The following is a 27,991-nucleotide window of genomic DNA, read 5'->3' on the forward strand; positions in this document are numbered from 1 at the left end:
AGCACAAGAGGAGCTGCATTATTCAGGCTCAGTGATCTGTCCAGTGAAGGCCTTAATGAAATCCTCTACCACTTTTAAATAGATGTTCATTAAGAAAATATAACCCTTCTGCTCACCCTGGAGCATAATGGAGGAAGACAGTGTCATTTCTGGACGTTATAATGGCATGTAATGACACCTTGGCTCTCTCCACCTTTCTTTGCTAAACAAGGTAATTTGCTGCAGCCGTGTTGTACATATTCACTAACTGCAATTAAGCTGACTGGAAAGAATGAGTGGCTATTGTCAGCAGGAAAAAGTTGTCAGGGCCTACAACTGCTGTGATGTTCACAGCACCTGGGACAGATGGTGCGAGCGCACCTGCGCTGTGAAGATAATGTTGGATATAAATTACCTTTCCATTCCCTTCCTTACCTCCTTCTCCTTCTCGTTGAGTTTCTCTGTCCCTGGCAGACCCGTGAGGTTCAGTGGGGGGGCGCTCCGTCTACCTGCGGAGACAAGAACCAAAAGCCTTGACAAACTCTCCCAGCAGTTTGGAGGCGGCAGGGTTAGGCGTGTTTTCACAGAGGCAATTAAATCTGCGTGATGTTAACCTGGTGTGATCCACGGGTTTATACAGAGAGTTATTTAGGGCTTAACATAAAAATGACACTGTTTTGATAAGGCATGGTTTTGCAACTGATGTAATTAAGCGCTGTGAACGCTTGTGTGAGGGCTCCTGCGCTGCTAACGATGCCTCAGCGGCTTTTGGGAGGAACAGGAGGACAATGGCTTTCTGTCAGAGGGGAACCGGCCGTGTGTAAGCTGGGCTGAACCTCCTGACGAAACTCCTTCAGCCGGGGTCGGGGAGTTCAGAGCTGCGTGGAGGTGTTGGAGCGAGGGTGTGCCCCGGGCGTGCGCAGCGTGCAGGGCTGGCCCCCAGCAGCTGTGCAACGAGTACCTCGTGAGGATGGGAGATTACTTACTGCCGGGGTGAGCAGGCGATTTCTCTGGCTACACTGGCAACTTCCTGAAGCAGAGTTCTCTTTAAATGCCTTTAAATATGATGTGGATATTGCAAGCCAAATGCAGTTAATGGATTTATTTTTGTCTGTAATGATAAACACTCCTGAAAGAAGTATCTGTCACAAGGTGGTCTGATAGTTCTCAGTTTCACGATTGTTTATAACTTTGCGGAACTTTAACTGGTGTAGCTTAAACTGTCACAAGGGCTATCTGCAGGTTTTTGTTGTTTTTTTCCTCCCCCTCGCCAAGTTCCAGAGCTCAGAACAAAGCTAGGGATATTTACCGACATTTTTAGAAAGCCTGCTGACCCTGTGCGGTGGGCTGCAGAGCTGGCACTGTCAGCGATAGCCCTCCGGCCCGGGACAGACGTCCCAAATTTGGCAAAGTGTGAGATCCTGGAGAACCTGCAGCTCCGTTTTCCCAGGGCCTATTGGCCACTGCTCCAGACCCTGTCTCTGGGGTTGAAGTCTCTCTCCCCCTGCCCCTGCAGGAAAGGTGGGGGGGCCTGGCTGGGTGGGGAGCTGGTCAGGGAGAGAAGCCCTTAAGAACTTAAGAGGGAGTGATTTCCCAGCACTGCTCCCTTCCTACAAGGCCTGCACCTCACGTGCAGCGATGAGACACTGCAGAATTTGGTTTTGCATTTTTAAGGACCTAGGAAATGACACACACATACAAACTACGTTAAAGAAAATATATTAGGGCTGCAAATCCAAGATCTCAAAATCTAGAATTAAAGTTAAGCAACGTTAATTTGCCCTCTTGTATATTCAGTATGATGCAGCCTTTAATTATACAGACACGTGGCCGTTTTTCCACAGTATCCCTGCCTTATTCAGTATGCAGGATGTTCACTTAATTAGCAACTATTTGGTATTTTGTTTGGGTTTTGTTCACCATGTGATACTGGTTGTAAATACTGCGTGCTATCTGAGTTCCATAGGCAAAACAATTCATTTTCTCTTGGGCTCTTCTCCCTTACTGGCCACAAAATAGTTCACAACCGATTGATTTTATTCATACTAGCCCCTCAGCTGAGGGGATGCTATCTCCACTTCATGGTACCCAGTCTGCTACATTCTCTCCAAAACAGCAGATTTTAGCTATCACTGAATAGGTTTAAAACAGTGTGTGTACTGATTTCTGCAGTGACTAATTGCTTGGTATTTTGACCCAAATTACCAGGGCTTCTGTGGCAGAAATGAGGTAGAACATGTAGACTTAGCGGCCACCTAGGAGCAGTTTGGTTCAAGTGGTTTATGAGCATTCCCACACAGACTATAACGTAGAGACAGAACTAGAAGCTGGTTTTCCCCAGCAACATTTGACAGCCTTGTACTAAAACTTTATCCTCGTCTCACTGCGTGCCATTTGGTGACTGCAACAAATGAGGCTATGAGTGTACAGAGGCCTTGTTCACAAGGCCTGATCCCTGAATCTGTCCTTACTGGGCACTGAAAGAAGCAGGGCTCCTCTTGCTGCTTTATTGCTTGCTTCTTTGGTAACTCTTTTTTGACATCCTTTCCTCCCAGATCTACATTCTGTTGGGTTCATGTTGCTATGGTATGTCCCATATGGCTCCATTAAAAACTGGATTAGCTTTATCTTTTAAAGGTAAAATTTTGTTCTCATGTGAAAAATATTTTCTATTCTGCCTTGTTAATGTAGCTTTAGGATGGGTTTTCAGTCTGTAAACAGAAAAATCCAGCAAAAATATAGGCTTTGCATGTGGAATGAGTTGCAGGTTGAGGCAACATTGACTAAATCAGTTCTTAACCGTAAGACTCGAGGACTGACACTTCTGTACTCAAGAAAAAGAGTCACTCTTCAGCTGGTTGTCCGAACAGTATTACTGATGTATGGCTGGCTGGCTTTTTATCACACACCATCACATAACAGTTACCTGAATTTGAAGGAACTGGTACTGTGGGAGTCAGGCCAGAATCACTGAAAAGAAAGGAAAATTTCAATTTGTCGTCATGTTTTGTAAGAATAACTGTGTATATTGGCCCTGAGACTACTTTTTTCCAACTTCTAATTCAACTTGCATAACCCAGGCCCTGATCTGAAGTCAACAGGATTTCTAAATATTTACCACTCCCAGATTGAAGACCATGTCTGAAACTTTTTTTTTTTTTTAAAGAATGAAAGATTCAGTGGAGACTGACTGGGGAAATTACAGATCATCTTCTCGGATCACGTAGCATACAGGACGCACTTCCTTTGCATCGCAGCTTGTTCCCTCAATCAAAGTGCTTGTGCAGGGTGACCAGATATTAATAATGCTGCTACATCCAAAATCATCTGAAACATTTTTAAGTGTCATCTCTGCTCTCATTATATCCTAAAAGACCTCATCTCCCTCCATGACTTTATTAACAGCAGTTAAGTTCCTGAAGGATAAAATACAGAAAACGGAGACTTTGAGCCCACGCCAGTCACTTCCTTGCCTGAATTTCAGCAAGTGTTATTGCTCTTACCTAGTTTCTTGCCCTTCTGAATTTTGCAGACTGTTCCTACAGTAATAAATTGGGAATGCATTCATTATTACCAGACAGAAGTGTTTCTGTACCTCTCTGACTACAGCTTGTGTGTGAAATGCAGTCTTACTGTAACCGTACATATCAGCTTGTCGACTGAGCCACTGCTGGCAGGCACTGCTGTCCTGGATGTACTGCAGGACTTCCGACAGCATCGTGCGCTTCAGGCGTTCCTCGTCTCTTGTCTTCTTCAGGTGATCGTACGTTCTCGCACCTGGGGGTAACAGATAGCACATTCTCTCCAGCTGCCTTGGTCAGAACTTTCAGACTGCTCTTTTTCTGCTTTAGGAAATCAGGGAGAAACTGTTCTCCAGCCCTGGACCAGACTCTGCTATTCTCCCTCATGACAACTACTTGGCATAAGAAGGTATTGGACTGCACCCCACACCCCTCCCTGCCATCAATTTCAGGCCAAAAACAAACAAGAAGGAATTCCAGGATACAACAGGCCTTTTTATTTGTTTAGAGGTATTAGCCTTCTCTCCAGATATCACACTTGTTGACAGCCAGCCAAAGTGCCCAGAGGTCCAGCACTAGCACCACTGTGCAATGCTGTACATTTCTCCTAGAACTTTTGTGGAAGGGTGACTAAAGCTGAGCTGGGCTAGGCAGCGCGTTCTCCTAGCTGATGGCTCAAACCAACTCTAAAAAGCACAGCTGAACAGATAAGATTACTGCTCAAGCCTTGCTCACTTAAAGAGCTAGGCAAACACATTTTCAAAATAAGTATCTTTGACTTCAACACATCCTAAATACTGCAAATTCATCCTTCCACACCTTGATGAATGGGAATGGGCTGAATAATGCATCAGGTACTTACTACAGAAATTGGTGATTCCTGCTGCTCTGTATTCCTGCAGTCGTTTTATTTCCCTTCGCAGCTCAAATTCCACTGGTTTACCCCAACAGGAAGCAGAAGGGAAATCCAAAAAAAAAAAAAAAGAAACACCAAACGTGGATCAGTGGGGATGGCAGTGAATGGTGGTGTACTAGGAATATTCCTATTTCTTTTTTGTCTAGGCAGCTGAGTTATGAAGTGTACAGAACCACAGACAGGGTTAACCTCTCTGCACAAGCCCGTATCAGATCTCAAACTCATTGTCCGTGTCATAACACACTTTGATCACAGATTTAAGCTGTTTTCTAGCATTTGAGTGCTCAGAAAAGTTATTTTATCTTCATGCTTTGACAGTTTCTTTGCCATACCCTGGACAAAGCAAGTAACAATAATGTAGGATTTCTGGAAGGCACTTCAATAGGGCTGAAAAACTACTCATCCAGGCTCCTTTAGAGCATCCAGTGCTGTCTTTGAAGTACGATTTTTGTAACTGGACCTTCTAAAATTTTTCCTTGTAGACAACTCTTTCTGAAATTGCTGAGATTAAATACCCACATTTCTTATGCTCAGAGATATTTACTATGTGTAGCTGTTACTAGCTGGCTTCAGTGCATTGCTTGGATTTACAGTGAGCCACTCTGATTGTCTCAAACTTGTTTAGTACTCAGGAAACCTGTGTAATGTGCGTGTGCACTTGACTCTCAGGTTAACGTGAGGACTTCGCTGTCACTGCCACAACAAAACTAAGCTCAGGACTAGCACTCACATGTTGGACTCATGATTTGCAGGCTCATGCGTTTGGTATTCAACACAGTGTCCTGAAAACACAGTCACAACTATTGAAATGCTTTGTTCTTTCTAATGAGCAATAATCTTCCCAGTTTAAGTCACAGAATTAAGCAGGATGTAATGACTGGTATTGGAATTTGACTAAATGCGTGCTGTGATTATGCATAAAGACTCGGGATGATTGGATGATTCGGTGATGGAACAATGCCTCTCCCTTTAAGGTGAGGAACGTAATGACAGCTGTACTATATAATTACGTACACACATAATAGTTTAATAGTTTAACGCATATCTTTCAAAGAATTCACAATTTGCTGCCAGCTCCCTATCTCTCAATACAGACACAAGTTTTAGGGACTTTGTTCTTTCAATGATACGCAGTGCCAGTAAAGGAACAATGGTGTTTGATAAGAAAATACTACTTTTAACATGTGACTAGAAGGTTTGGTCAACTGGGAAATCAAAGAACTGGGACAGGGTTTAGTGGAAAGAAACACTTGCTACACATGTAATGTATCAACCCACAAACACATTTGTTTTTCTGAGGTAGGCAGACCAGGGAGGAGGAGAAAACAACCTCCTGCCTTCCAGGAGTGGTATATATTTAGGAAAGGCTGTAGATGATGCAACCCCTTGTTATACCTGTTGAAGAATGTATATGCTAAAATCCTCAAAATACCCACATGCATGGCTTTCAATGAACTTATCATGCTCTACTGGTCCAAGAATTCGTGCAAATCGTCGCATTGTTTCATAAAGGTCTTGAACCTCCTTTGGATATCGTCTTTCCAAAACTACAGGGGGGAAAAGTGACACACTTTGTCAGCAATGTCTTTGGACTTGTGAGATTATGTTGAAAAGACAGAGGTACTTTCACGGTAACTACTAATAGTTCCCTACACTTGGGTGTGATTTGCACCAAAATGGTAAAACAAACAAACAAAAAACAGTGGCTAAATTCACAGATATGCCCAAATTCCATTAGTTGCAACAGATGCTGAGATACTGACGGGCAAAGTACTTAGGAAAAATGCCTCTACCATTAGTACTAGTAAACTAAATTAGTGGTTGTATTCTTTTCCTTTATGTTGGTAAGGCCTGTATTTATAAACAGTAGCTTGAATAGTGGGGCCAGAGTGGATTGAGGCCCCCCCAAAATGTTGGAATGCTAACAAATTTCCACAAATCACTTTCAGCTATTATAATAAAACATCAACCAAAAAACCCACATAAAGTTATACATAAATTATTTGTATCCTACAGTACTCCTACTGTAAAAACATTAATTGAGGGGAACTTGAAGGGACTGTACTAGCCCCTGTGAACTGCCCAAACATCAAGATTTGGTGTGCTTCTTTGCCATTTTGGTATCACAGCTACAAATTTGTTAGTAAGAAGCAACAAAATTATACAGCCCTTGCAATTCTAAAGCCATAAAGGACAATATTTAAACGTTGTTTGATAATTTTTTAGACTAGCGAGATGCATTTAAAAGACCTAGATTTCACCTCCACCCCTCTCCCTACTCAGTGCGGAGACTGAAATGCTCTTGAAGAGCAACTCAGAAGCACTAACCATACCACTGAGCTGGGAGCAGTTAGAGCCAGCCAGCTGGAAATGGCTGGAGCAGGAGGAAATTTGGTGGAATTCAGAACAACTGAGTATGGTCCCATATGCATAAACCATGCTGGTGCACTGGAAGCAGTGAATATACATGAATTTGTCCCCCGATTAGAGGCCACTTTAACCAGTTACACTTGGTACTCACTCTGAAATTTTCTGAGGTTGATTAGGCCGTGATCTCTTATAATTCTGTAATTAAGAGCAAAATGGCATTAACAAAAGGCATTTATTCACGTGTTACCTCATAGATACAAAGTCTTTAGAAGACACTTTGACGTAAACTATCACAGGGGCCTAAAACTAGACACACATCAGACTTCTATAACCCTGGCTGGCTGAGGAACAGGACGCAGTGATGCAGCGAGGTTTTACTCAGGGTAGGCTTTGGATAGTGGTGTGCATTAGTCCAGCTCCGGCAGCACTAAGCGCAAAGGGAGCTACAGTTGCTTTAAAGGGTTTGAAAATTCTTTTTTTAGACACAGATTTCACCTCTACAGTGTCTCGTAACTTGTCTTTCCAAAACTGGAAGCACAGCGAATGTCTCATGAAGCATGATTTCCAGCTTCAGCAATGTCCTTCTACTAGAGCAAGGGTGAGAGATGGAGGGTAAACGTTGTCAGTGGGAGCAGGATGGAGGAGATTTCCATGACAGCTTGGATTTTAAAAGGAAAATGTTTTAGGTAACTCATGAGTTTGAAATGTTCATGACAGGATTGGGGAAATGAGCACCGTAATAAGGCAGGTAAGATATTTACAAGGGGATGACAAATACATTTGTCACAGGTTTCTGGAAATGTCATGTGGCCATTGCTGTGCGGCAACTTGCTCAACACCCGACTTGATTCTTGCAAATGGCACGAGATACCGCACAGCTAGGCTCACCAAGGTCAGCTTGGACTTTGCTCTATAAAGCCCATTCCATTTTCTTCACTATGTATAAAAGAATGCTCCCTTCCCATGTAGAGATGACCTTCTGAGGCTGACATCAGCATTTTTACATCATTTTCCAGATTTTTGTCCCATCCAGCTGGAGAAACTTTACGAAAACTGACTGATACCAGTTATGTAACTGAGCCGTATAGCACTTTTTTATTAAGACATGATGCACCAAAATGGAAATTATACCACATAAATATTTTTAATTTATGAATTATAAAGAACCAGGTCAATAGATACCAGCTCCTAACCTGTCCTTCAGCAGAATTATGTTGTATTATGAGAAGGAATGGAGGAGTCTTGCTACAAATTACTAATTCTTCCATCAGGCAATAATACAGCAAGATATAATTTTAAATATTGAACAAAGTATTTGAAAGTTATAATAAAATTGAATTTGATGAATAGATTGAGTCATTTGAAAAAGCTGTCAAATGAACTGAATAAATTATTCAAACTCATGCCAGCAATATAGTTATCTTCATTATACATTGTGAAAAAACTAACTTATGGACCACTAAGAGTCAAAAAAAATGATGTAAGCATTTCTATGGAGAAAGTATGCTGGGGGGGGCTAGCAATTAGTCACAGACTGACAGCCTTTTTTCCCCTTAAGTAGCAAATAAATTATATGCAGTCCATCGACATTACATGGGGAACAAAAAGAACAGAGATTTGTCTTCCTTTCTGGTTCCTACCTCTGGATCTGCCACCAGTTTCCCAGATATTATTTCAGTTCTCACCCTGCAGAATGACCATGCCATCTCCTAAGGTGTCCTAGAAACTTAGGTTTTTTAAATATAACTGGATTGGGGATAGTAACGTGAAGAGCACTGTGACTGGGATTTTCCTGCAATAAGGAGCATTGGAAAATAGGCTTTTCAAAATTAATGACTTGTTTTGAGTTTTCAAAGGAGAGTTAAGGTGTGTAGAGGTCCTTTGTAACCCACGTGTACAAAAATGGATCAAGGCCTGTTAATCTGTGTTTTCTGCCTTGGTACCACAGCTAAAGCCATATGCTTGATCTGAATCCATGCAGAGAAGAACTACACATCCAGAACGAAGCCTGTCATGCAGACCTCATAGCAGAAGGTCTCCATACCTGGCAATTGTCTGGGAGGGTGCTACAGGGAATTAATTATGCTTAGTATCAGGACAGCGCTGGGGGACAACACAAGGTAACGAAGCAAAGGAACATAGTTATTGCTTTATTGCTTCAAAACTCACTTTTTTCTCCTCTGTCTTTCCTTTAACCTGGAATGATAGATATCTACAACTGCGATCTTCAGAGCTGCAAAACAGAAAAACAAAGCTTAGAAAATACGTAATGAATCACTGTGTTAACGCTAAGTTTCAAGCCCTTATGATCATGGCAGGCCAAAATTGTCACTTTGATGTTTGAAAAATCCCATGGTAATTTTATAGGGGCATAAAACCACCAGAAATGAATATTCTTCAGACTGTACATGTTATCTGTAGGAAGTTTCTCTTGCTGCTTTCAAACACGTTACTGCCTGTAAATAGGAACTTGGGTAGATCCTGAGAACTCTTTTCCTTTATACGATCTTGGACTGTTTTACCATTAGCATGTATTTGTTCCTTCATACGTGCCATTGTTAAATATTCCTTCTCCTGAAAAGTAAGTTTATCAGATTTAAGGATCTGAGGTACCACTTTTGGACAAAGGCTTCTTTGCACATAATGAGGAACTCCAAAAAATAGAAAGGCAAAGTTCTGAACTGAGAAGATTCAAACTAGCCTTTGCTACCGTTCTTGAAAACATCTACAAGATTTTACCTCGTTAACGTCTAAACTTATCTATCTGCTAGAAGAACAAAGAGAATAGTTCACAGCAATGTGAAGAAGTACAGGAAAAAGCCATGCTCATTAGAAATCATATCCTTTTCAAAATGAAATCTGTCTGCAGTCCTGGCTGATCCACTCAGAGATCCTTCAGCTTCTTTGTCCTACGACCATCAGGTTAATAAACTTTTTGGGTAAATTCTCAGAAGAAAAGATAAGGAGACACCTATCACCTTTCCTTCCCTCATTTTGTTAAATAATACACAAATTCTAGGTCATTAAATGAGCGTAGAGTTGGCTGGCTTTTTTTCCCTTTACTTTAAGCATTTCAGTATGCTCCCAGAAGGAGCCAGGCTTAAGACTTGACAGTGGGTTTACAGTCTGCAGAGACAACGTGCAGCGGCTTGAAACCAGGCGAGAACACGTCCCCTTTCAGCCCCCGCTGCTGCGTGAGCAAAGGTGGCCAGAACGTGTCAGAATCCAGAATCCACCCCTGCTCCTGTCGTTACAAGAAAAGAGCAAAACCGATACTGGCTGTTTATTGATTGGACTCTCCAATAAATAATGAATAAGGCAATTAAGAAAGAAGGGTGGTTATGTGGTTACGTGTCTATTCTAAAATATGTGTTTATGTGTAAACACCAAGAAGCCCTTAGCCTCTAGGCAATTCATCTGTGCAGTCCGCTGGGTAATACAATTTCTTACAACCAGGGCGAAAGCCCAAGGGCTGTGCACATCAGCTCAGGCACCATCACTTTTGAGTTACACTTGCTGATCCTCTATTAACAAAAAAGTCTTGAATTTATACAAAACTGATTTGATGTTAACCTAGGAGCAAAAGATTATGTATGAAGGCAGGAGGGGTAGTACAACGTTCTCACTTCTTTTCGGAAATCTCTTTCAAAAGCAGTGTTCAAGAACCACCGCGTATTTTCATAAAGGGGTATTTCAGTTTCCTGATTTAAGAGCAGGCACGGGTAGTGAATTCTCCTTGCTTAAATGTGGGGATAAGAGAACGGGAAATGCAGTAAGTTAAACATGAATGAAATATATTACTAAGTGTTGGAATCAGTGCCAATTTATGGAAAATATTTTTGTATTTTTAAACCTTGTGCAAGCTAAGCTAGCATGTTATTTTCTGGGGTATGTGTGGGCAGAATTTAATGAGTACATGCACAAATTGCACTGGAGAGCCTCTATAAATATCACAAGCAATTGTGCACCAATAAGCACTGCATTTTGATGCTTTCACCTAAGTGCACAATATTCTAAAAGAAATTACGATCAACTGGGGAGGGGAAGGAACATTCATGAGAATAAATTAAGGGAAAAAGGGAACTTCTGTGTACAGAAAAAAGAGTATTTACTGCCACATGTTCTTTTGGAGGGCCTTTTGTTTTTGATAAACATATTCACAAAGAGACAACTGATTATAAGACCTGGAATACAGGAATAACTCTGACTGTTACACTGTTACCTGCTGCACTGAAATGAGAAAAGAGACACTGTACGAATGAAAATGATTTGACTGCTCTTTCCCCCATGGATTATACTAGGGAGTTACTTGTTTGTACTGGTAACTGAAGATAAGTTGCCATTCTGTGAGATGGTCAGAGTAGCTTTGCAGGATCCAGCGATAGGCAGGAATTCAAGGCTTCCTTCTCCGTTCCAAAAAATCAAAATATTTTGGTTTCTTAAGACAGTGTCCAAAACAGTTTCTTTGCTTTTCATTCCTCTTCAGCCTCATTTGGTCTGCAAAAACTTTTGAACGCTAATGACTGAGAGCTTTGTTTCGTGCTAACTAACCTCTGCTTGGCATGCAAGGCCCAAATAATGGGAAGAATGCAAACTAATCAAAGCGAACAGGCTGCGTATCCAGTGTGTGCCTGGTTGGTACAAACTTAATGGCTACAACCCAAATTTACTCCCCCTAGAGGAAAGCAGGACTCTAAGCAAACAGGGTATCTACCTGCAGAGTGTGTCAGAACCCTCCATAAAAGAATAAATACCATGTAGTATTTTGGCCATTGTCTTGTATCTTATGGAAGGAAATTTCACTATTGTACAGCCAGAGTTGCAATTTATTCCCACTCACTTCTAAACTTGCAGTTTCAGCAATTACTTGTCAGCAGTAGAAGCAAAAAATCATTTACATGAGAAGGAAAGGGGAGAAAAAGCATGAGAAAAGGTAAATTACTAATACTATAATTCAGTCTAATGAAAACTTGTAATTCATGAAAATATTCAAGCTCTCTGAGCTTGAATAAACTGATGAATTTTTCATAAACCCGATAATTAATCTATGCTGCAAGACCTTATTGCGGATTTTCTGGGCGATAAATGTGGCAAACCGCTGTTTTACTTCTACCTTAAAAAGAAAAAGTTTACTATATGGCCAGCAAAGAATTTGTCTCAAGCAGGTGTAGAGGAAGACAGCCACAGGGCTGCTTTTCAAGGACACTTCTGCGAGATGCAGTGTAAGAAGTTTGCCAGTGGGCAGGGCTGGGGTAGTGTGGCACCTAAGAGCCGTTGCCGGCACGTACCCGGACAGGACAGGCATCCTTGGGAGCGACTGCCAGAACTTGTGCCTCCAGGGCTGCCTTGCAACCTCCTCTGCCTGCAACTAGAAAGTGCAAAGATTTCCTAAGCAGTCCGAGCGCCTGCCCCTTCCTTCAGATCCAAATGCTGAACCATTTTGTACAGTATTAAGTCATGCAATTAAGCTGCAAAATATTCCCAGTGAATCAAGCAAAGTCAGCATCTGAGATCTTTAAAACTGCAGGACAGGAAGAGATGTGGCTCCTTCCTTTTTTCTTCTAGCTTGGAGAAAGCAAAGATCTAATCCCAAAGTTTCCTTTAGAAAAGAATTCTTTCCCTCCCTGAGATGCCTCATGTAAGAGAAAAACAGCTGGCTAGACCCTGCGACTTCATTTTTGTAGAGGCATTCTCTCTCACGTAGGCAGATCCAGAACAGCTGTGGGAAGCGAAGCTGCCAAAGTCCCTGAGCTAAGAGATCGAAAATGTAGTTGGTCACGCTGCCTAACCCCTGCCAAATGGAGTTTTCACAAGGCAAAAGCCTGATGTTCTGTACTAAATACGCAAGACAACTAAAGAATGGACTAAAGAACACCCAATGTAATTATCAGGCAAAATATTTGACAGACAGAAGGAAGTATTTTTTCACACACTATGTAATTAAATTGCAGAACTCCTAACTCAATTGTGCAGCTCAGGGCTACAGGATGTTATGGGGGCAAAAACACAAATATATATATAGTTCCAGCAGTAGTTAGCTAAGTTCATGCAGGACAGACTCTTTGGTCACATTGGTCTGAACACAACCTGTGGCTCAAGAAGTTACTAAATTAATGACTGCAGGAAACTTGGAAGATACACCAGGAAAAGTATCAGCTTGTACTTGTCTTTTCTTACATCTTCTGTGCGTCTGCTATGGGGTACTAGCAGGATACTGACCTAGACAGACCTTTGGTCTGGCCCTGCATAGCTTTATGATATTCTGAACGGAAAAGGAAAGCTGATTTTTGCCGTCCGATTTACAACTTAAACCAGGAGGCTGGTAGGAGACATCTTAATTGGCTGAATTGTGCAGGGGGAGGAAGAAATGTGTGAGGGGTATGGAAGAATGTGCTGATAAACAAGCTTGAATGAACATTAAATCAACAATTAATGAAGAGAACTAGGAAAGTACTTTGCTTTTCCAGTTTACCAGGGCTCACTATAGAACATGGAAGCAATAAAATATGTTTTATAGTAATAAAACAGCGGAGAGATGGCACGATGCGTCTGTGACAAGTCCAAAAGCCAGCTCCCCTTTCAATAAAAGTTAAAAGGGAAGAGAGATTGATGTATGATTCTCATAACCTTTTTTGTGCCAAGGGAGTTTGCATTCCTTAAAACTATGTGTACACTGCTAAATTTCAAACTGATTTTGTAAGTTTGGAAGGACTGTCTGTACGTAACAGGATTTGTCTGTCTCCAAAGGGTGGTAAGGCTTTAGCTGGGAACAGCCTGACATAGACGGAAGAATTCTGAAGCATAAACACAGTACTTTTAAACATTATGCGTACTTATAAATGTGGGAAAAAAGTATGATCTTTACTTCTCTATGGATTAAAACCTAATTTTAATACTTTCTGTTATTTGGTATCACAGAAACTCAGTAGCAGTAAGCGAACTCATACAACTACCCTCGTCACGTACAACTAATGCTGCTGTAACTCTGCTATAATACGGTGTGCACGTTTAACACAGTTTCAGTGTGTTGCACATAGACTTGCACGATATTCCTCCTTGCTGTCTGTTTCAGTATCTATCTAAATAACAGATTTCCTAGAGGAACAGTGGTTGGAGTAACTGGCAACTCTTCTAAGAAAATAGATAAAGTAGTAGAAAAGCATATTCGCAACAGAGGGGAATGTGTTCCTCTTCTTTCTGGGACAGAACAAAAGCTGTGCCTTGCTACGATGCCCACACACATTGTGTAGATGGAAAAAGTACCTTTCAGATAGGAGGGGAGGTAATGTCAAGGCATGGTATTTCTGGCTGCAGTAGTTCTGTAGGTCTTTTTATTCAAACACCGATGTGCCTGTTTCCAGTCACACTGGCAGTTTAGATACTTTTGTTCTACCTAGCTATACTTCCTCTGCAGTTGACACTGGATAAAGAATCATCTGTGCTTCTCCTAAAGAGCTGCCTAGGTCTGATGGCGACTACTCAATTTGGGTCATGTTCTACTTTACAACTGGTTACACTTCAGTAGTGAGTGAAATGCACTATGCGAGATGTAAGTACCATTTGTACATCAGTTGATTAAGAGCTTTTAAAAGAGATTTGAAACCGAGGACCATAGAAATGTCAGTGTTTAAACCTCAGTAGACAGAACAGAGATCATTAAAAATGTATGTTTGCTTTAAAATAAGGATGTAGAGCAAAAAAGACCCAATGAAACACTGTGTACGCACTGTGAAATATTGCTTTCAAACAGTGTATGAAAATATGGGACTTACCATGCAGAATGTCTGAATCATCTTCTACAAAATCAATATCTCTTAAATCCCACTCAGCATAGTTGTCAAACTCCTGTTCAGAGGGGATTAATAAACTGTCACTAGCTAGCACTAAAAAACTGGTATCAAGTTTCAGCACACATGTAAGTACTGAAAACACAGACGCTTACACATGCATGGCTGTACAAGGTTCCATCCTTGAGCAATGTACATCACAGGGGAACTTAAGTTCTGGCTGTAACCAGAACAGGATACGGTGATAGGATAATGAGAATTAATCAGGTTCTCCCCATGGCTCCCACACTGTGGTGAAAATTCTGCTCAAACGTATAAAAACAACACACCCCTCTATGGTGGAATTCATCCCTCTATGTATAGGAGCTTGTTTTGCAACAGGAATCGGGGCCCTGGGCCCACAGCTAAAAACACTGAAAACAATGCAGCCTTTCAAGAGGCCTTTGGATCAGGCTCCTGTGTGCTTCTCCAAGGCAAATGAAATAGAAGCATACTGAATCCGACCCCTTCTGCCAAGCATCCAATTCATGACATCGAGTCTGCTTGAGTAAGGGCCGTTCGCAGTGGACGCCTGGTGGCAGCAGCAGCCTCGCAGCCCGGGGACTCTCGGGTTGCCTGCTCGCTGCTTTGCAGGCCTGCAGCGCCACCTCTGCAATTAAATCCTTGGTTTAATCAGTCTGCCCTGTCATTCTGCCAATGACTTTCCTATGAAGACTAAAGACCTATAGGCAGAGGCGTGCAAGCACGTGTTTGCTGATCTCGCATTCAGTAGCAAATATAAAATAATGAGAGAAGAAAGAGTCTTACCTCAACAAAGTCAGCTCTCGCTGGCATATACCCAGCCATATCTCTGGAGAGCAAGGAATCAAAAGTAGGCCGTGGGGGGTCATCAGCAGCTGAAAAAAATACAGGTTTGCAGTTGTTGTGTAGGGCTTGGGGTCTTTTCTAACACAAAAAGATTGTAAATAAGTGTATCTTTTGAACAAAAGTGGGGATAATTAGTTGAAGAAAAACACCCTGATTGGGGTTTTATGCAGGGTTATATTCAGAAGTTTATTGGGAGAAAAATACAGTAATCTCAGATCTTTGCAGTATTCTTGAAAGTCAAACACAGAAATTCAAGGTAATAAACAGGCTATAAAACATAAACTCTGCATTTCAGAACTCAGCATCCCCCTGGTAAGCCTCTGCCGAGACTTGCTCTCAGTGTGCAGGTTCTTTTAGTTAATAGCAACAGGGGTGTTAAATCTGCCACCTTCTGGGTGCCATTTACAGAGAGCTGCAATTAAAGCTATACAGCTCTGAAGTTTTACAGCGCTTCCCAGCTGAGGATCTCAGTGTTTTACAGACAATAATGGACCAAGGCTCACAACAAACTTGTGAAGGAGCTGAGCATTATAAGTCCCATGCTACAGATAAAGAAAGCTGAGGCACGGAGAATTTCTCTTGGCCCATGTCACATAAAAAAATCAATGACAGCCAGGAATAGAACCAAAATTGTCCAGTTCCTACTGCTTTAGCTCTGAACACTTTATAATGAAATTTAAACCTCCAGATATCAAGCAATCTTTTTGCCCAGCTATTTTGGGGAGCCTTACACTGGAACAGCTGACAGACTGGGGGAATTGTAAAGATGTTCAATTTAAGTAAACCTGGTCATTTGTTAAATTGCTGAAATTCAACACACACTTTTTAAAGGCAGTTTTGAAGAGAGAGGTATGAAATCAGCATTGCTTAAAGGGAGTGATATTATGACAAATTTCACCAGCAAGGCCTGTACGAAACAGATAATCAGATGAAATATTTTAGAGGTGGAAACATCTTTTCAGTTAAAATTGCTACACAGGGTCTGGAAAAGATAAGCAACCACCTCAACAATGGGGTGAGAACTCACACTGGTAATTACTAGAAGCGCATGCTGTTATTTTGAGCCACATGTGAGGTAGCTTTGAGGTAGCTTGTCTTTTGAATTAATATGTACATCCAGACTTTTGCGATGGTGATTGCTGCGAACGACCGTTTCTACCGGTCTGGCAGAAATTTCTGGTTTTGAGCAGCTGATGTCTGTATCAGGCCACTCTGTTCCTTCCCCTTTCCCCCTGAACTTGTAGTCATTTATATCTGATACAGCAATGATTTAGTACGGTGTACAGAAAACCCTACGCCGTTCAAGTTAGCCATAAAAACAAGCTCTCCTTTTGGGAATGAAAGTGAACTCTGTGTGTGGTATATGTCTTTCTCCAAAGGCTGCTATCTCAATTTCTGAGGAGCAGAGACCTTGCAAGGAAGCTCCCTGTGTGTGCCAGCAGGCAGGGGGTACTCACGGTGGAATGGGATGGCCGTTTCGCTGTGCTGTGCCTCCTCCACCTGCTTCAGGTTCAGTAATGTAGATGCAAACAAGGGGTTGTTGATAAAGTGTTTCATATAATGTTTCTCACACTCCTCCTTGGATTTTGTACACATCTGGTTGGCTACGTCCTGCCTGAAGTGGGGAGAGAGGGAGGCTTAATATGAATTACACAGAAATATTGAGTTCTTTTCAAAATATTGGTCTCAGATCTATAATGAATATGCTGTAGGATCTAGTCAAAAGGGACTAGGTATTTCCAGTAGGTTCACTCTTCCACCATACTAACGCCTAGCCGATACTTCGATGTTTGATTGAAGGTACTGGGCTTGGGAGCACTTTTTTGGTGATGATGTCAGTTTTCAGCCTTAATTATGACTGTACACATAATTAGCACTGTACACATAAGAACTCACAGTTCTCTTTCTGAATAATTTGGTGTTCTGTACTTTTCATATAGCAATCTTTTTATGAAGGAGAAGAGGGATAACTCATGCCTACAGATCTCCTTTCCTTAAAGATGCACAAAAATCCTGTAGCAACTACAGAAAGTAACAGAAGATAATGTAAAAATATTAAATATTTCCAATGGTCCATTCTAAATGTGACAGAAAAGCAGGATACAAACAAACAAACAAAAAACAATACCTGGCTAGTCAACTGTAAGCAAACTGAAACCAAACGGGATAAGAATCTGCAGTTGCTTTTTACACAGGAGTAAAATGAGGCACAGAAAATCTTGTGCAATAGTTGAGTTTCTTCAAAAACGGGTGACTTTAATGTGAATGGAGGGAGCTGTGTACTTTGCAGAAGGTGCCCTGCATCACACAAGAGGCCTTTAGCAATGTCCTTGTATATCTAATAGTTGAAAACAGAATCTGCTACCCCAGCCTTCTGCTTTAGCTGCTAAATTAGTGTCTCACCCATGATGAGTCACTGAACATTCATCGTGCACTGATGCATTCAACAGGACAATCCAGTGAAATGAAAATCTACCCATCATCCGCTGAAATTGGCCGAGCCGCTAAACTCTCACCAGTTTCCAAATCCACAGTCCATCACAGCTTCTAGCAGTGCCATTTCCTCTTGAGCTGTCCAGTTAGGATCCAAGACAGGGAAATCTGAAGTCTGCAGAAAAGAAAAAAAAAAAAAAGGCTAATCAGACTGCTGTGATTCTCTGTTATAATCCATCAGATGGATGAAAAGCAAAGCAGCTCTAGACTACAGGGCAACACAGTGTATAGTACCGGCAGTTTTAAAATTTTTACCATCTCATGAATCCTGATAACTGTTGAATTATTTAAGCTATTGAGTCATCACCTACAGTAAGGACTTGTTTGTTCTTACTCGTTTTTTCTCCTGAATACACTGTTACATGTTCTACCTACCAGCTGTAATTTGACAGTTATGTGATGAAACACAGTAAAAATTACAAAAGATTTTTTAAGCGATTCATTTTGGGGGGAGAAAAAAGCAAAAATAAAGAAACAGAAGTTGATTCATCACGGTTAAAGATCTGGTAAGCCTAGTGAGATGCATTGTGCTCTCTAGGCAGAATAAAAAATGTACCTTTAAATGTCTCCACTATTCCACTATGTTCCAGGTGGACGTTTTTCTTTACTCTCAAGGAAGACTTTTAAAAATAGTTCTAAACCTCTGAATCGAGTAATTGTATCAGTTAACATTTTCACATAATATTAGTAAGCAAATTCAAACTCCTGGGAAGTTACAAGAGTTCAAGATTGAGTAGGTATAACCTAAAGGGAGTATTTACCATTATCTCGTAAGTGTGATCACTTTGATGTTTCTTGTATTCAAATCCTCGCGTGAAACACTGTAGAACAAAAGATTAGCGTTATGTTACTCTCTCACTTCTGTCCTGAAAACATTTTAACCAGCTTCTTTTTTCCTTTTATTCTCTGACCACTGCGCATATGAAATATCCAACATATCCAACCCGATATGCTAAAAATGATATTTATTTTTTCTGATTTCACTTCAGAAAAAATATATAATGGTAGAACAATCTGTGTTAAAATAATTGAGAAGCTTTGTAGTATTGTTGTCTCTTGCACCAGGACAGTTTGCAGGTATTTTCACCACTTAAATTTCTGTTTTTTTAAGGACAGGTAAAAGAACAAAAATACATCCAATGTACAAAATATGGTTTTGTTGTACATACCTGAGCATAAGGCTAAGCTCCTTTTTCAGTATTAGAGGCTATTTCCATTTTTTAATCATAAATAATGCAAACTTATTTAATAATTAAAACCAGTAGTACTTTCTGTGGTTATCTGAGCACACATAAAGATTTTTAAATAACCATATCTGGCCACAGTTATTGTAAATATTGCAAATTTCCCCCTAATTTCCTTTTCAATTTGAAAGGAAGAAAAAAAGTTGTGGGGACAGGGAAAGGGTGTTGATGGGTTTTATTTTCTATGCCATAAAAAATGCCAGCAACAATACCTCTCTAGACATGCAGCAGCATGCTCTGTTACACAGTCAGGCTGACTGCGTGTATTTAGGTAGCTTTGGCTGCCTTCACAAAGATCTCCTTTGGCTGCTCATGCCTCAGTTCTTCAGCCTCCCATATTTTCTTTGTCATTTCCCTGTCCCTGAGCAAATAAGTGTGTTGATACAAGTTTGCGGAGACCAGTTATTAATGTGTTTATGGAACAGCCTGGCACCGGACAGGCCTTTGATGACTTTCTCAAAGAAATGAAGGTCTTTGCTTTTATCCTTGCGCTCACCTGCAAGCAGAGGAGGAAGGGAGGAGGCCCGCACTCCGCACACTTCACGTAGGGCTCTGTGAGGTACGAAGAGCAGCCTCGGCACGGAGGCTTATCAAAGGGGTCATCTGTGAAGCCAAAAGTAAATCTCATGCAACACAAACATGGCACTGGTTTTACAGTCACCCCAAATCACTCGTGTCCAGCAATATAAAATGAATCTCTTCCCTACCGCAGCTTCTCCAAAGATCTGTTAAAAGCTCCTCCTTCAACTAGAGTTGTAAGGCAGATTTTGGCACTTTCGTCTCTGCTACAGACCCGGTGCACTGAGGGCCAAACCCAAACGTGTGCAGTCGAGTTGGAATCAAAGACGATTTTCTCTGCAGCAGCCTCCTGGTACAACTCAGCAGTGCTGCCCGGGGCCGCTGACCAGAGCCACGGCCGTCTTTATGGAGCACGCTGCACAGAGAGCTGCAGCCTCCCAGCCACCCGCCCCATCTGACTCGAAAAGCATATTGCTGCGGTTGGAAAGGCATCACCTCGACGGTTCTGTAACCCGTCCAAGCCTCGGACTCTGCTCAGATTGCTCAGCAAGGAGTGAAACACTGCCCTGCAAGTTCTTCTTATTCTGCTCATTGCAAAGTAGTCAAAACACTGTCATGAGCAATATTTTTTTTTCAAAGAAAATGGATTTGAACTAGCCCAATTAAGAAAAGTAGACATAAACAAAGACCCAAATCATTCATGTAGTCACGCTGTTGAGAATGTGATCAAAGAAGTGACCCCGTGGATCAAATATTGCTATTTTTCTGTCTCTCCCCCAGCCAGCTGCCAGCAGCTTTAAACAACGCCAGACGCTTTCTGGACGTCATCTCGGGGCACTTACTGCTGAAGGAGGCCAGGCGCTCCATTCCTCTCCCCGGCTGGTATCCTCGCTCCTCTGAGTAAAGCTGTCTTGCCCAAAAACCCTGCAGCGTAGGCTTTGCCCTGAGCAGTGTGTCCCACAGGGGTGTCCTCTGCCTGCAGGAATCTCGGGGGAAGTCCTCCTGGAATGTCCTGAAGAGAAAATCAAGAGGGCTGTCAGCAAACCGGGGCCGTCTGACACGGCTGCGTGCTTTCCGCCCGTGAGGAGAAACCAGATGCGGAGAGACGGGGCGTGTGGCGAGAAGAGACGCGAGGTGCTGGGGATGCTCCTCGAGGGGCCCCACCACGGATGGTGACAGAAGTGACCGCGGCGCCAGCAGCCCTCACGGCACCGCGGCGCGGCCGCCCTGCGGCCTGCACCGTACGGGATGGCGCCGGGCGGGTTTGTAGCCGGGTTTGGCACTTCCCCGCCAAACCCCGCGCGTGACAGTGCCGGCGTGTGACGGGGACCGACGTCGGGGGTGCGTGGAGCCCGATTTCGGGACCGCAGAAGCTCCGAGCGTTCTCCAGGAGCAGGGTGGTGGCAGCCGAGCAGCCCGCGGGGGCTCCCCAAGCGCCCGGCCAGCCCCGCACAGCGCTGCCCGCCCAGCACCACTGCTGTTGGAAGCCAAACTCGGCCGTCAGGGGCTCGCAGGGACGCTGGCACCCCCCGAGGGCAGCAGGGACTGGGGGGGGGGGGGCTCGGGCAGGGGCCGGTAACCTGAGGGGGCTGCAGGGCACAGGGCCGGGAGTCGGCACCCGGCTGCCCGCGAGGCGCCGGCCAGCGACGCCGTCGGTCGGAGGCGTCCTGCCCGAGCCTGCCTTGGGCGAGTGCCCCCGCCCTGAGGTGTTCATTACACGTGTGAAATATTAAATTATTTCCACAATTAACTGGTACCAAGCGGCCCCCGCGAGCCCCCCCAGGGCGCTCCGCACCCCCGGGCGGAGCAGGATGGGCGCGGGGGCCGCGGCGCGGCCACACCCACCGAGGCCCCGCCCCCTCCCTCAGGCCCCGCCCCCTCCCTCAGGCCCCGCCCCCTCCCTCAGGCCCCGCCCCCTCCCTGAGGCCCCGCCCCTCCCGCCGAGGCCCCGCCCCCCGCGGCCCACGAGGTACGTCACGTTGCGGCGCGGTGCCGCCGCGCGCCCCGCGTTCGCCCCCCCCCCCCCCCCGCCCGCTCCCCCCGCCCCGTTCGCTCCCCCCCCCCTCCCGCCCCCCTCCCGGTCCGCAGCGGGCCGGGCCCCGCCGCCCCCCCCCCCTCACCTCGCGGCTGCCGGGCCCCGCGCGCCGCGGCCTTCCGCGGCCCCGCCACGGCCGTGCGCGTGCGCGGGGCGGGCGGGCGGCTGTGCGTGCGCGCCCCCGCCTCGCCCCGCCCCCGGCCGCGGGCTGAGGGAACGCGGCGCGGGCACGGCGGGGCCCGGCTGTGACGGGGGGGTCGGGCTGTGAGGGGTGTGCGTGCCTCTGGTGGGCTCTGTGTCCGTCTGTATAGGATGTATATTTATATATCGCCCGTATTTATACACGTTTCTGTTATATGTGCACATATCGCCCCGTATTTATATACATTTCTGTTATATGTGCGTATATCGCCCCGTATTTATGCACATTTCTGTTATATGTGCACATATCGCCCCGTATTTATATACATTTCTGTTATATGTGCGTATATCGCCCCGTATTTATGCACATTTCTGTTATATGTGCACATATCACCCTGTATTTATATACATTTCTGTTATATGTGCGTATATTGACCCATTTTTTTTATATATCAGATACTTACATGTATACATTGCCCAGTATTTATATATATATGATACATATATGTATTTTGCCCTGTATTCATATATATATAATTATATATGTATATTGCCCTGTATTTATATACATTTCTGTTATATATGCGTATATCGCCCCGTATTTATTTATATATCAGATACTTACATGTATACATTGCCCTGTATTTATATATATATGATATATATGTGCATTTTGCCCTGTGTTTTTATATATCTAATCTATATATCGTCCTGTATTTATATATGAGAGGTATATGTACATATTGCCCTGTATTTAAATATAAGATATATATGTATATGGTCCTGTATTGATACATATATATACACATATAAGTTATATATATAAAAATGTTATAAATAGGCGTATAAATGTATATGTCACGGGCTGCCTCTGCCTGTTGATGCCGGGTTTGAAGCATTTAACACCTCGGGGGGGGCTCAGGAGCTGCTCTCAGACACAGGGGCAGCCCGTGGCAGCTTGTACCTGAGAGCTGAGGATTCAGGTCGGAGGCTCGTTTCGTGTTGCTCAGAGGGCCGTTTTGGTTGTTTCAGGGGTTTCGTGTTGCTCAGAGGGCCGTTCTGTGTCAAAATGCCAACAGCTCGGGCTAGAGCCCAGCAGTCGGTGTGGGCACCGCTCCCCCGAGGCTGCAGGAGGAGGCCGGGTACTCCCCGGGCGTCTCCACGTGTGTGCACTACGTGTGTGTAACGGCACAACTGAAAGCACTGGAAATTATTTTTTCCTTTTGTCTAGGCCTTAAATGCGTTCCCTAAATTATGGGAAAAATAAAATAGTTGAGGGAGGCAGAGTTTGGAACGTCAGTGAAATTTTTATTGCTTATGCCAACAGGTTTTTCCAGTATCTGGGAATTAAAATAGGAATCCGGGAGGTTAATGGAAGGACTCAGCCTACGGGTGTCTTCGCAGCAGCTCTTTTCCCAGTGAATTGATGTGACTGCCCCTAACCAGGTAAATGTTTCCTCTGATGTTACGTCTGGTTTCAGTCTGCAGCGGTTGGGTTGTTTAAGCTGCTGGTGTTCAGTCTGCTGCTTCCAGTAGGTGGTGAGGAGAAAAGGTGAGGTGTCTGAGTAAAAAGGGTGTTCCAGTAAGGCCTGCGGCATTTCTTGGGTGGGTTTCACGGATAATGAGGATTTTGGATCTTTTCATTTAAGGGTCTTGCTATTACGCTTCTGTCTGGCAAGGGAAGAAAAAAATACCATGAGGAATACTAAGGAACCGTATTGCTGGAGTGTTACCCCAGCGCTCCGTTCTGTTGGTTTTCAAGCTAGTAATTAATAGTGCGACATCTCCTGGCTGAACTGAGCTCTGGAAGTTACGGCAAGCCTAATGTCTCCTGGAGGTAGCAGTGACATAAAAAGCCTTAACTCTGTTCAAATGGTTTTCAGCTTAGGAGAGGCCCCAAGGTGTTACCACCTGATGGCTGGTCAATGGCTCTTAAGGGTCTCAGTTTAATTTCCTCACCTCTCGCTGTAGCCCGTTTCTCACAGCACAGTTTCACTCCGGGAGGGTCAAAGTGGATAATTTGTAACGAACAACGTGCTCACTGTTCTGCCTTTTTCTACTCAGAAGATTTAACAAATGAGGTAATTTTCATTTCTGTTTGAAATGGTTTACCGATCGTTTCTGCACGTTAAATGTCCTCAGGCGGTTTGTTCTGTGTGTGCAATATCTGGAGGGCTTCTGGTGTGCCAACGGGGCCAAGCTCTCCGGTCTCACTGCGGAGCACGGTGACAGACAAGCAGCCGGACAAGGCAAAGTTAAGTGACTTGATCCCTAGTCACAGTGCGGGGTGGGAGTAGAGCATAACTGCTCTACCTCAGCAGCTCACGTAATGGGGTAGGAAGCACAAGATTATATCATTTCTTCATGAAAAGGCACCTTAGCCATTCATTTTCAGGGCCACGGGGATATTTAATCTTTCAAAGTGGAAGGGATAGGTCTATCTATTTCCCTTGGAGACTTGCTTGTGCTGGGGCCCGCTATCCCCCGCTCAACGTTTGGTCGACGCTGACTGGTCATACCTGTGCGAGGGAGTCTGAGAGTCAGGCAAAACATTGCAGCGATTTCTCTTTCGTGTCCTCAAGTAGCCGGGTTAGAAGCATTCCCGTTTGGTGACCCACTGGCTCTGAGGCTGCGTACGTGCTTCTGCTGCTGCTCCGTCTGCCGGCCATACAGTCAGAGCACCGGCACTGAGGAAAGAAGCAAAAGCAGTTAGGGTGGGGGATAGCAGCTGCTCAAAGCTAAGAAAAGGCTGTTTGTTTCTGGAGGGACCGTGGTGGGACTAGTGGGTGTCTGGGCATCAAGGCGATACGACTTCGCAGGAGTAACTTGGCGTATCTCAGCCCTGGGGTATTCGGTTCCCAGCACCGGCCTCTTGTAGTTGTGTGTTCTCACCCGCGTGCTTAAATAGTGCATCCTACAGCCTGCAAGGCGAGAGGGGGTCACCTCTCCTGACTCAGGTCCTTTCCTCTACCACCCCTAAACCACTCTTCCTCTGGCATCAGGAGGATGCCATCACCTCTAGGAGGAGCAGTGTCCCAGCGCAGCCGGAGGTTTGTGAAATCCTCACGGTCAGCACGGCGCAGTGACTTGAGGGTGCCTGCAAAGCTCAGAGCGTGTGTTCACCTTGTCCCTCTAGACTGAGCACCCGGGCTCTGCCCGTGCCTGTGAAGACGGTTCTGCCTTCCCGAGAACTCGGTGAATGTGCTTTAACTCGCCGGTCATGGTCCCACGGCTGGCCTGGGTGAGGGTGGGGAAGGAGGTGGGAAGCTGTCCTGGTCTAGAACTTACCGAGCAGGGAATTTCGCTTATGACAATCATGATGAAGCATATCGGAGTGACTAACAGGATGCAAGCGATGAGCAGTTTAACGAAGATGCATATTTTTTGTCTGATCAGCAAATCTTTGTCATTTCTGGGTGCAATTCCCTCTAAAATGAGAGACGTAAGAATATTTCAGATATCTTTACAAGCCCTTGACAGTTCAAGATTTTCTTCATTTTGGTTAAGTTGGGCTGAGTAAGGCGGGCTGTGGCAGAGGAACGATTCAGAGGCTCCTGGAGGCTTTTGCTGGAAGCCGTAAATCTCTCTGGAATCTCAGGATATTTTTACGTTAAAATATTTCAGATATCTTACAGTTCCTGCCTGCTCCCAAGAAGAAATGGGTGTGTAAGCCCCAGCACAGCAGTACAGTCAGGCTTGTAACTTCCCAGTGAAGTCCTGTGAGGTTTTTAAAGGAAGCTGGGAGCTGTTGGGGGAGCTCAGGGCATGCTTGAGCATTGGTAACTTCCTGTGAAAGTCAGCGCTTAAATACTGCTTTCTCCGTACAGCCGTGGGTTCGCAAATGACCTGGGCCAATGTATTTATTGGTAGAGCCAACACCACTATTCAAAGAAATTACTGGCTGGGAGAGCTTGGGCCAAGAGGTGTGTGAAAGCCAGGATCCCTTCCATCCCTGCCTCTACTGCTCCGCTGCCTTGCGGCTCAGCAGGGAGAACTGGAACCTACCCCGTGAAGTCTGGTTTTCGTGGCGCACAGCTGGGATAGTCGGAGCCCCGGAAAAAACTTTCCGCTTGAGCAGCGTTGCTTTTACAGCACGGCTGGACATCCCTGGCAGAAACACTGGAAAGGACAGGTTTTAAATCTGGTTATTTGTTTCTGTTTGAAGAGCCAGAAGCATTTTCCAGAATAACTTGCGCGCTGAAACAGTTGACAAGGAACGACAGAGTACTGGCAATTTGCGGCATAGTACCACAGATAGGTAGGTTTTTTTCTGCTTGTGTGCTATTTTCCAACGTACAGAATTATCCATATGTATTAATATTGGAAACTGTATTTGCCAAAACCTCCTGGTCCTCCCAAGAGAAGGGAAAACGACAGCATGGAATTGGTCCAAAACTTGAACCTTTCCATAGCTTTAACTCTGACTGTTACTCTCTCCTAGTTTTTAATTGTTTTTCCCCTATAGAAAGGCACAAGACCGCTGTCCTTTCATATACTTGAACAGATATTTGCTACGTTGAACTTCTTACCTTTTCCTCTAAGAGTAAGTTTTCTATGAAACTTCCTTCTCTTGGGCGTCAGTAAAACACAGCTGTGGTTGAGAGCGGGTGCCCTGACTGCACTGGTGGTGACTTCAATGCTCTGCAGGGTGCACTTCTCTACGGCCTGCTCTGCCAAATCTCCGAGCGTCTTCTCCAAGTGCAGCAGATTGACTTGCACGGGGCTTCGATGACTAAAGCATTTCAGAGTGCTGACTTTTTGGCTTCTGCTTAACTTCCCTTTGGTTGCTGCTATCCCAGGGGCTGGAAAAGGATAAGAACTGCATGCTAGAAATGGCTCCTCTTAAATTATTCACAGTTCCTCCTGCGGAAGGTTTGAGCCAGCAGTTAGCTGTGAGGGATGTACTGCTGTAAGGAAACTTCATGGACAGCTTGGGGTTAATGTTACAACGAGGAAAACTCAAGCAAATTCTCTGTGCATAATCCCTTTGTTGTTCCTTTTTGTCGAACTAGCTTTACTCTTAATCCTTGAGCACCGTAAGTTGTTACACTCTCGAGGACAGCAGTCACACCACCTAACTTCACAGCCACCTAACCACCGCTGGGCGGCTGCCCAGGACCCTCTCTTTGGGGTCCCTGTTGCCACTGGGGACTCCAAAAGCCATGTGGGACCTGAGGCCCTTAATTGAGGCACTCAGATGCCAAAAGCTGGCGGGTGCAGGCCCCAGGGTGCTGAGGAAGGGGCAGTTCTATCAAGTTCAACTCTGCAGTTAGCCCTGGGGTAAGTTTGCTTCCTTTGCCACAGCAGTTGGCTGAAAGTTTCAAATTTTGGGCGTAATTATTGATGGCAAGTGACAACAGCCGTCGGGGGTTACTGGAACGGTCCCTTTGGTTTCCAGCAAAACGGAGCTAAAACTCTGCGTGACCTTTTGTGTCCTTTTCGGCCAGGTGGCTGAGGCATAGCTGAGGCCACTGAAAACGCTGGGCATGCCACGAGCAGCCCTGGCAGCTCTCCTCTTCCAGCGGCTCCTTACCTTGCAGAAAGATGTCCAGGCTTCTTATGTGGCCGGCTGTTTCTGAGGCATTTTCCACGTGGCATTTGTAGTCTCCGAGGTCTGAGGGGAATGGAGTGAAGGCTGAGCAACTTTTAATTACAATGTGCAGTTAAGTCAGCACTACCTGCTTTTTGGTAACTAATTCCAAATGTCAGTGTTTTGCTGACAGCAAAGGTGTGAGGATTTGGGGTGAGGGCGTATGGATTAGAGACTTACTTCAGTGTATGGGAAAGAGACGGTTAACACATAAACATATTTATTACTAACGTTTTTTTAAGTCAGTCTCCTACAAAATCCTCATTCAGTTAGAGCTTGCAGCTATGTGAGCAACTCACCTTTTCCGATGAGCCCGGTGTGTGCAAACACTAAGCTAAATATTAATATCGTGACCATGATTGCATGTGCTGCTCACAGTCTCGAAGCCCTTTTTATCTTTACTGCTTCCTCCGAGTATCGCTGTATAGGTGTCCAGGCAGATACCGTGCTGATTAGAAGAGCCCCCGGAATAGCTCTGTGATCATAAATTCCTGCTGAAAACTCCTGCACCTTTATGAGTCAGCGTACG

At 44.4% G+C, this 27,991-nt stretch overlaps 1 protein-coding gene and 1 long non-coding RNA gene across 2 annotated transcripts in view; one reads left to right on the forward strand and one right to left on the reverse strand.

Annotated features, from left to right (window-relative positions):
- TADA2A (transcriptional adaptor 2A) overlaps positions 1-21,905 on the reverse strand; it is a 25,016-nt gene extending 3,111 nt beyond the window's left edge. The window contains exons 1-15 of the mRNA XM_080563557.1: positions 21,817-21,905; positions 20,539-20,708; positions 19,674-19,780; positions 18,695-18,754; positions 17,957-18,048; positions 16,898-17,055; positions 15,381-15,469; positions 14,559-14,631; positions 8,956-9,019; positions 6,938-6,981; positions 5,853-5,963; positions 4,363-4,434; positions 3,624-3,756; positions 2,906-2,949; positions 415-488 (exon numbers count right to left, since the gene is read on the reverse strand). Of these exons, the coding sequence (XP_080419683.1) occupies positions 415-488; positions 2,906-2,949; positions 3,624-3,756; positions 4,363-4,434; positions 5,853-5,963; positions 6,938-6,981; positions 8,956-9,019; positions 14,559-14,631; positions 15,381-15,469; positions 16,898-17,055; positions 17,957-18,048; positions 18,695-18,754; positions 19,674-19,780; positions 20,539-20,563 (1,146 nt within the window). The 5' untranslated portion in view covers positions 20,564-20,708; positions 21,817-21,905. The remainder of the gene's footprint in view (positions 1-414; positions 489-2,905; positions 2,950-3,623; positions 3,757-4,362; positions 4,435-5,852; positions 5,964-6,937; positions 6,982-8,955; positions 9,020-14,558; positions 14,632-15,380; positions 15,470-16,897; positions 17,056-17,956; positions 18,049-18,694; positions 18,755-19,673; positions 19,781-20,538; positions 20,709-21,816) is intronic.
- Positions 21,631-27,871, forward strand: LOC308181016. Its single transcript, XR_013941293.1, has 6 exons — positions 21,631-21,665; positions 23,200-23,318; positions 24,015-24,126; positions 24,875-26,130; positions 26,338-26,415; positions 26,885-27,871. It is a non-coding gene; the product is annotated as an uncharacterized lncRNA (long non-coding RNA).
- Positions 27,872-27,991: the final 120 nt, after the last annotated feature.

This window comes from Anser brachyrhynchus (assembly GCF_964034855.1).
Source record: "Anser brachyrhynchus genome assembly, chromosome: 20".
Lineage (NCBI taxonomy): Eukaryota > Metazoa > Chordata > Aves > Anseriformes > Anatidae > Anser > Anser brachyrhynchus.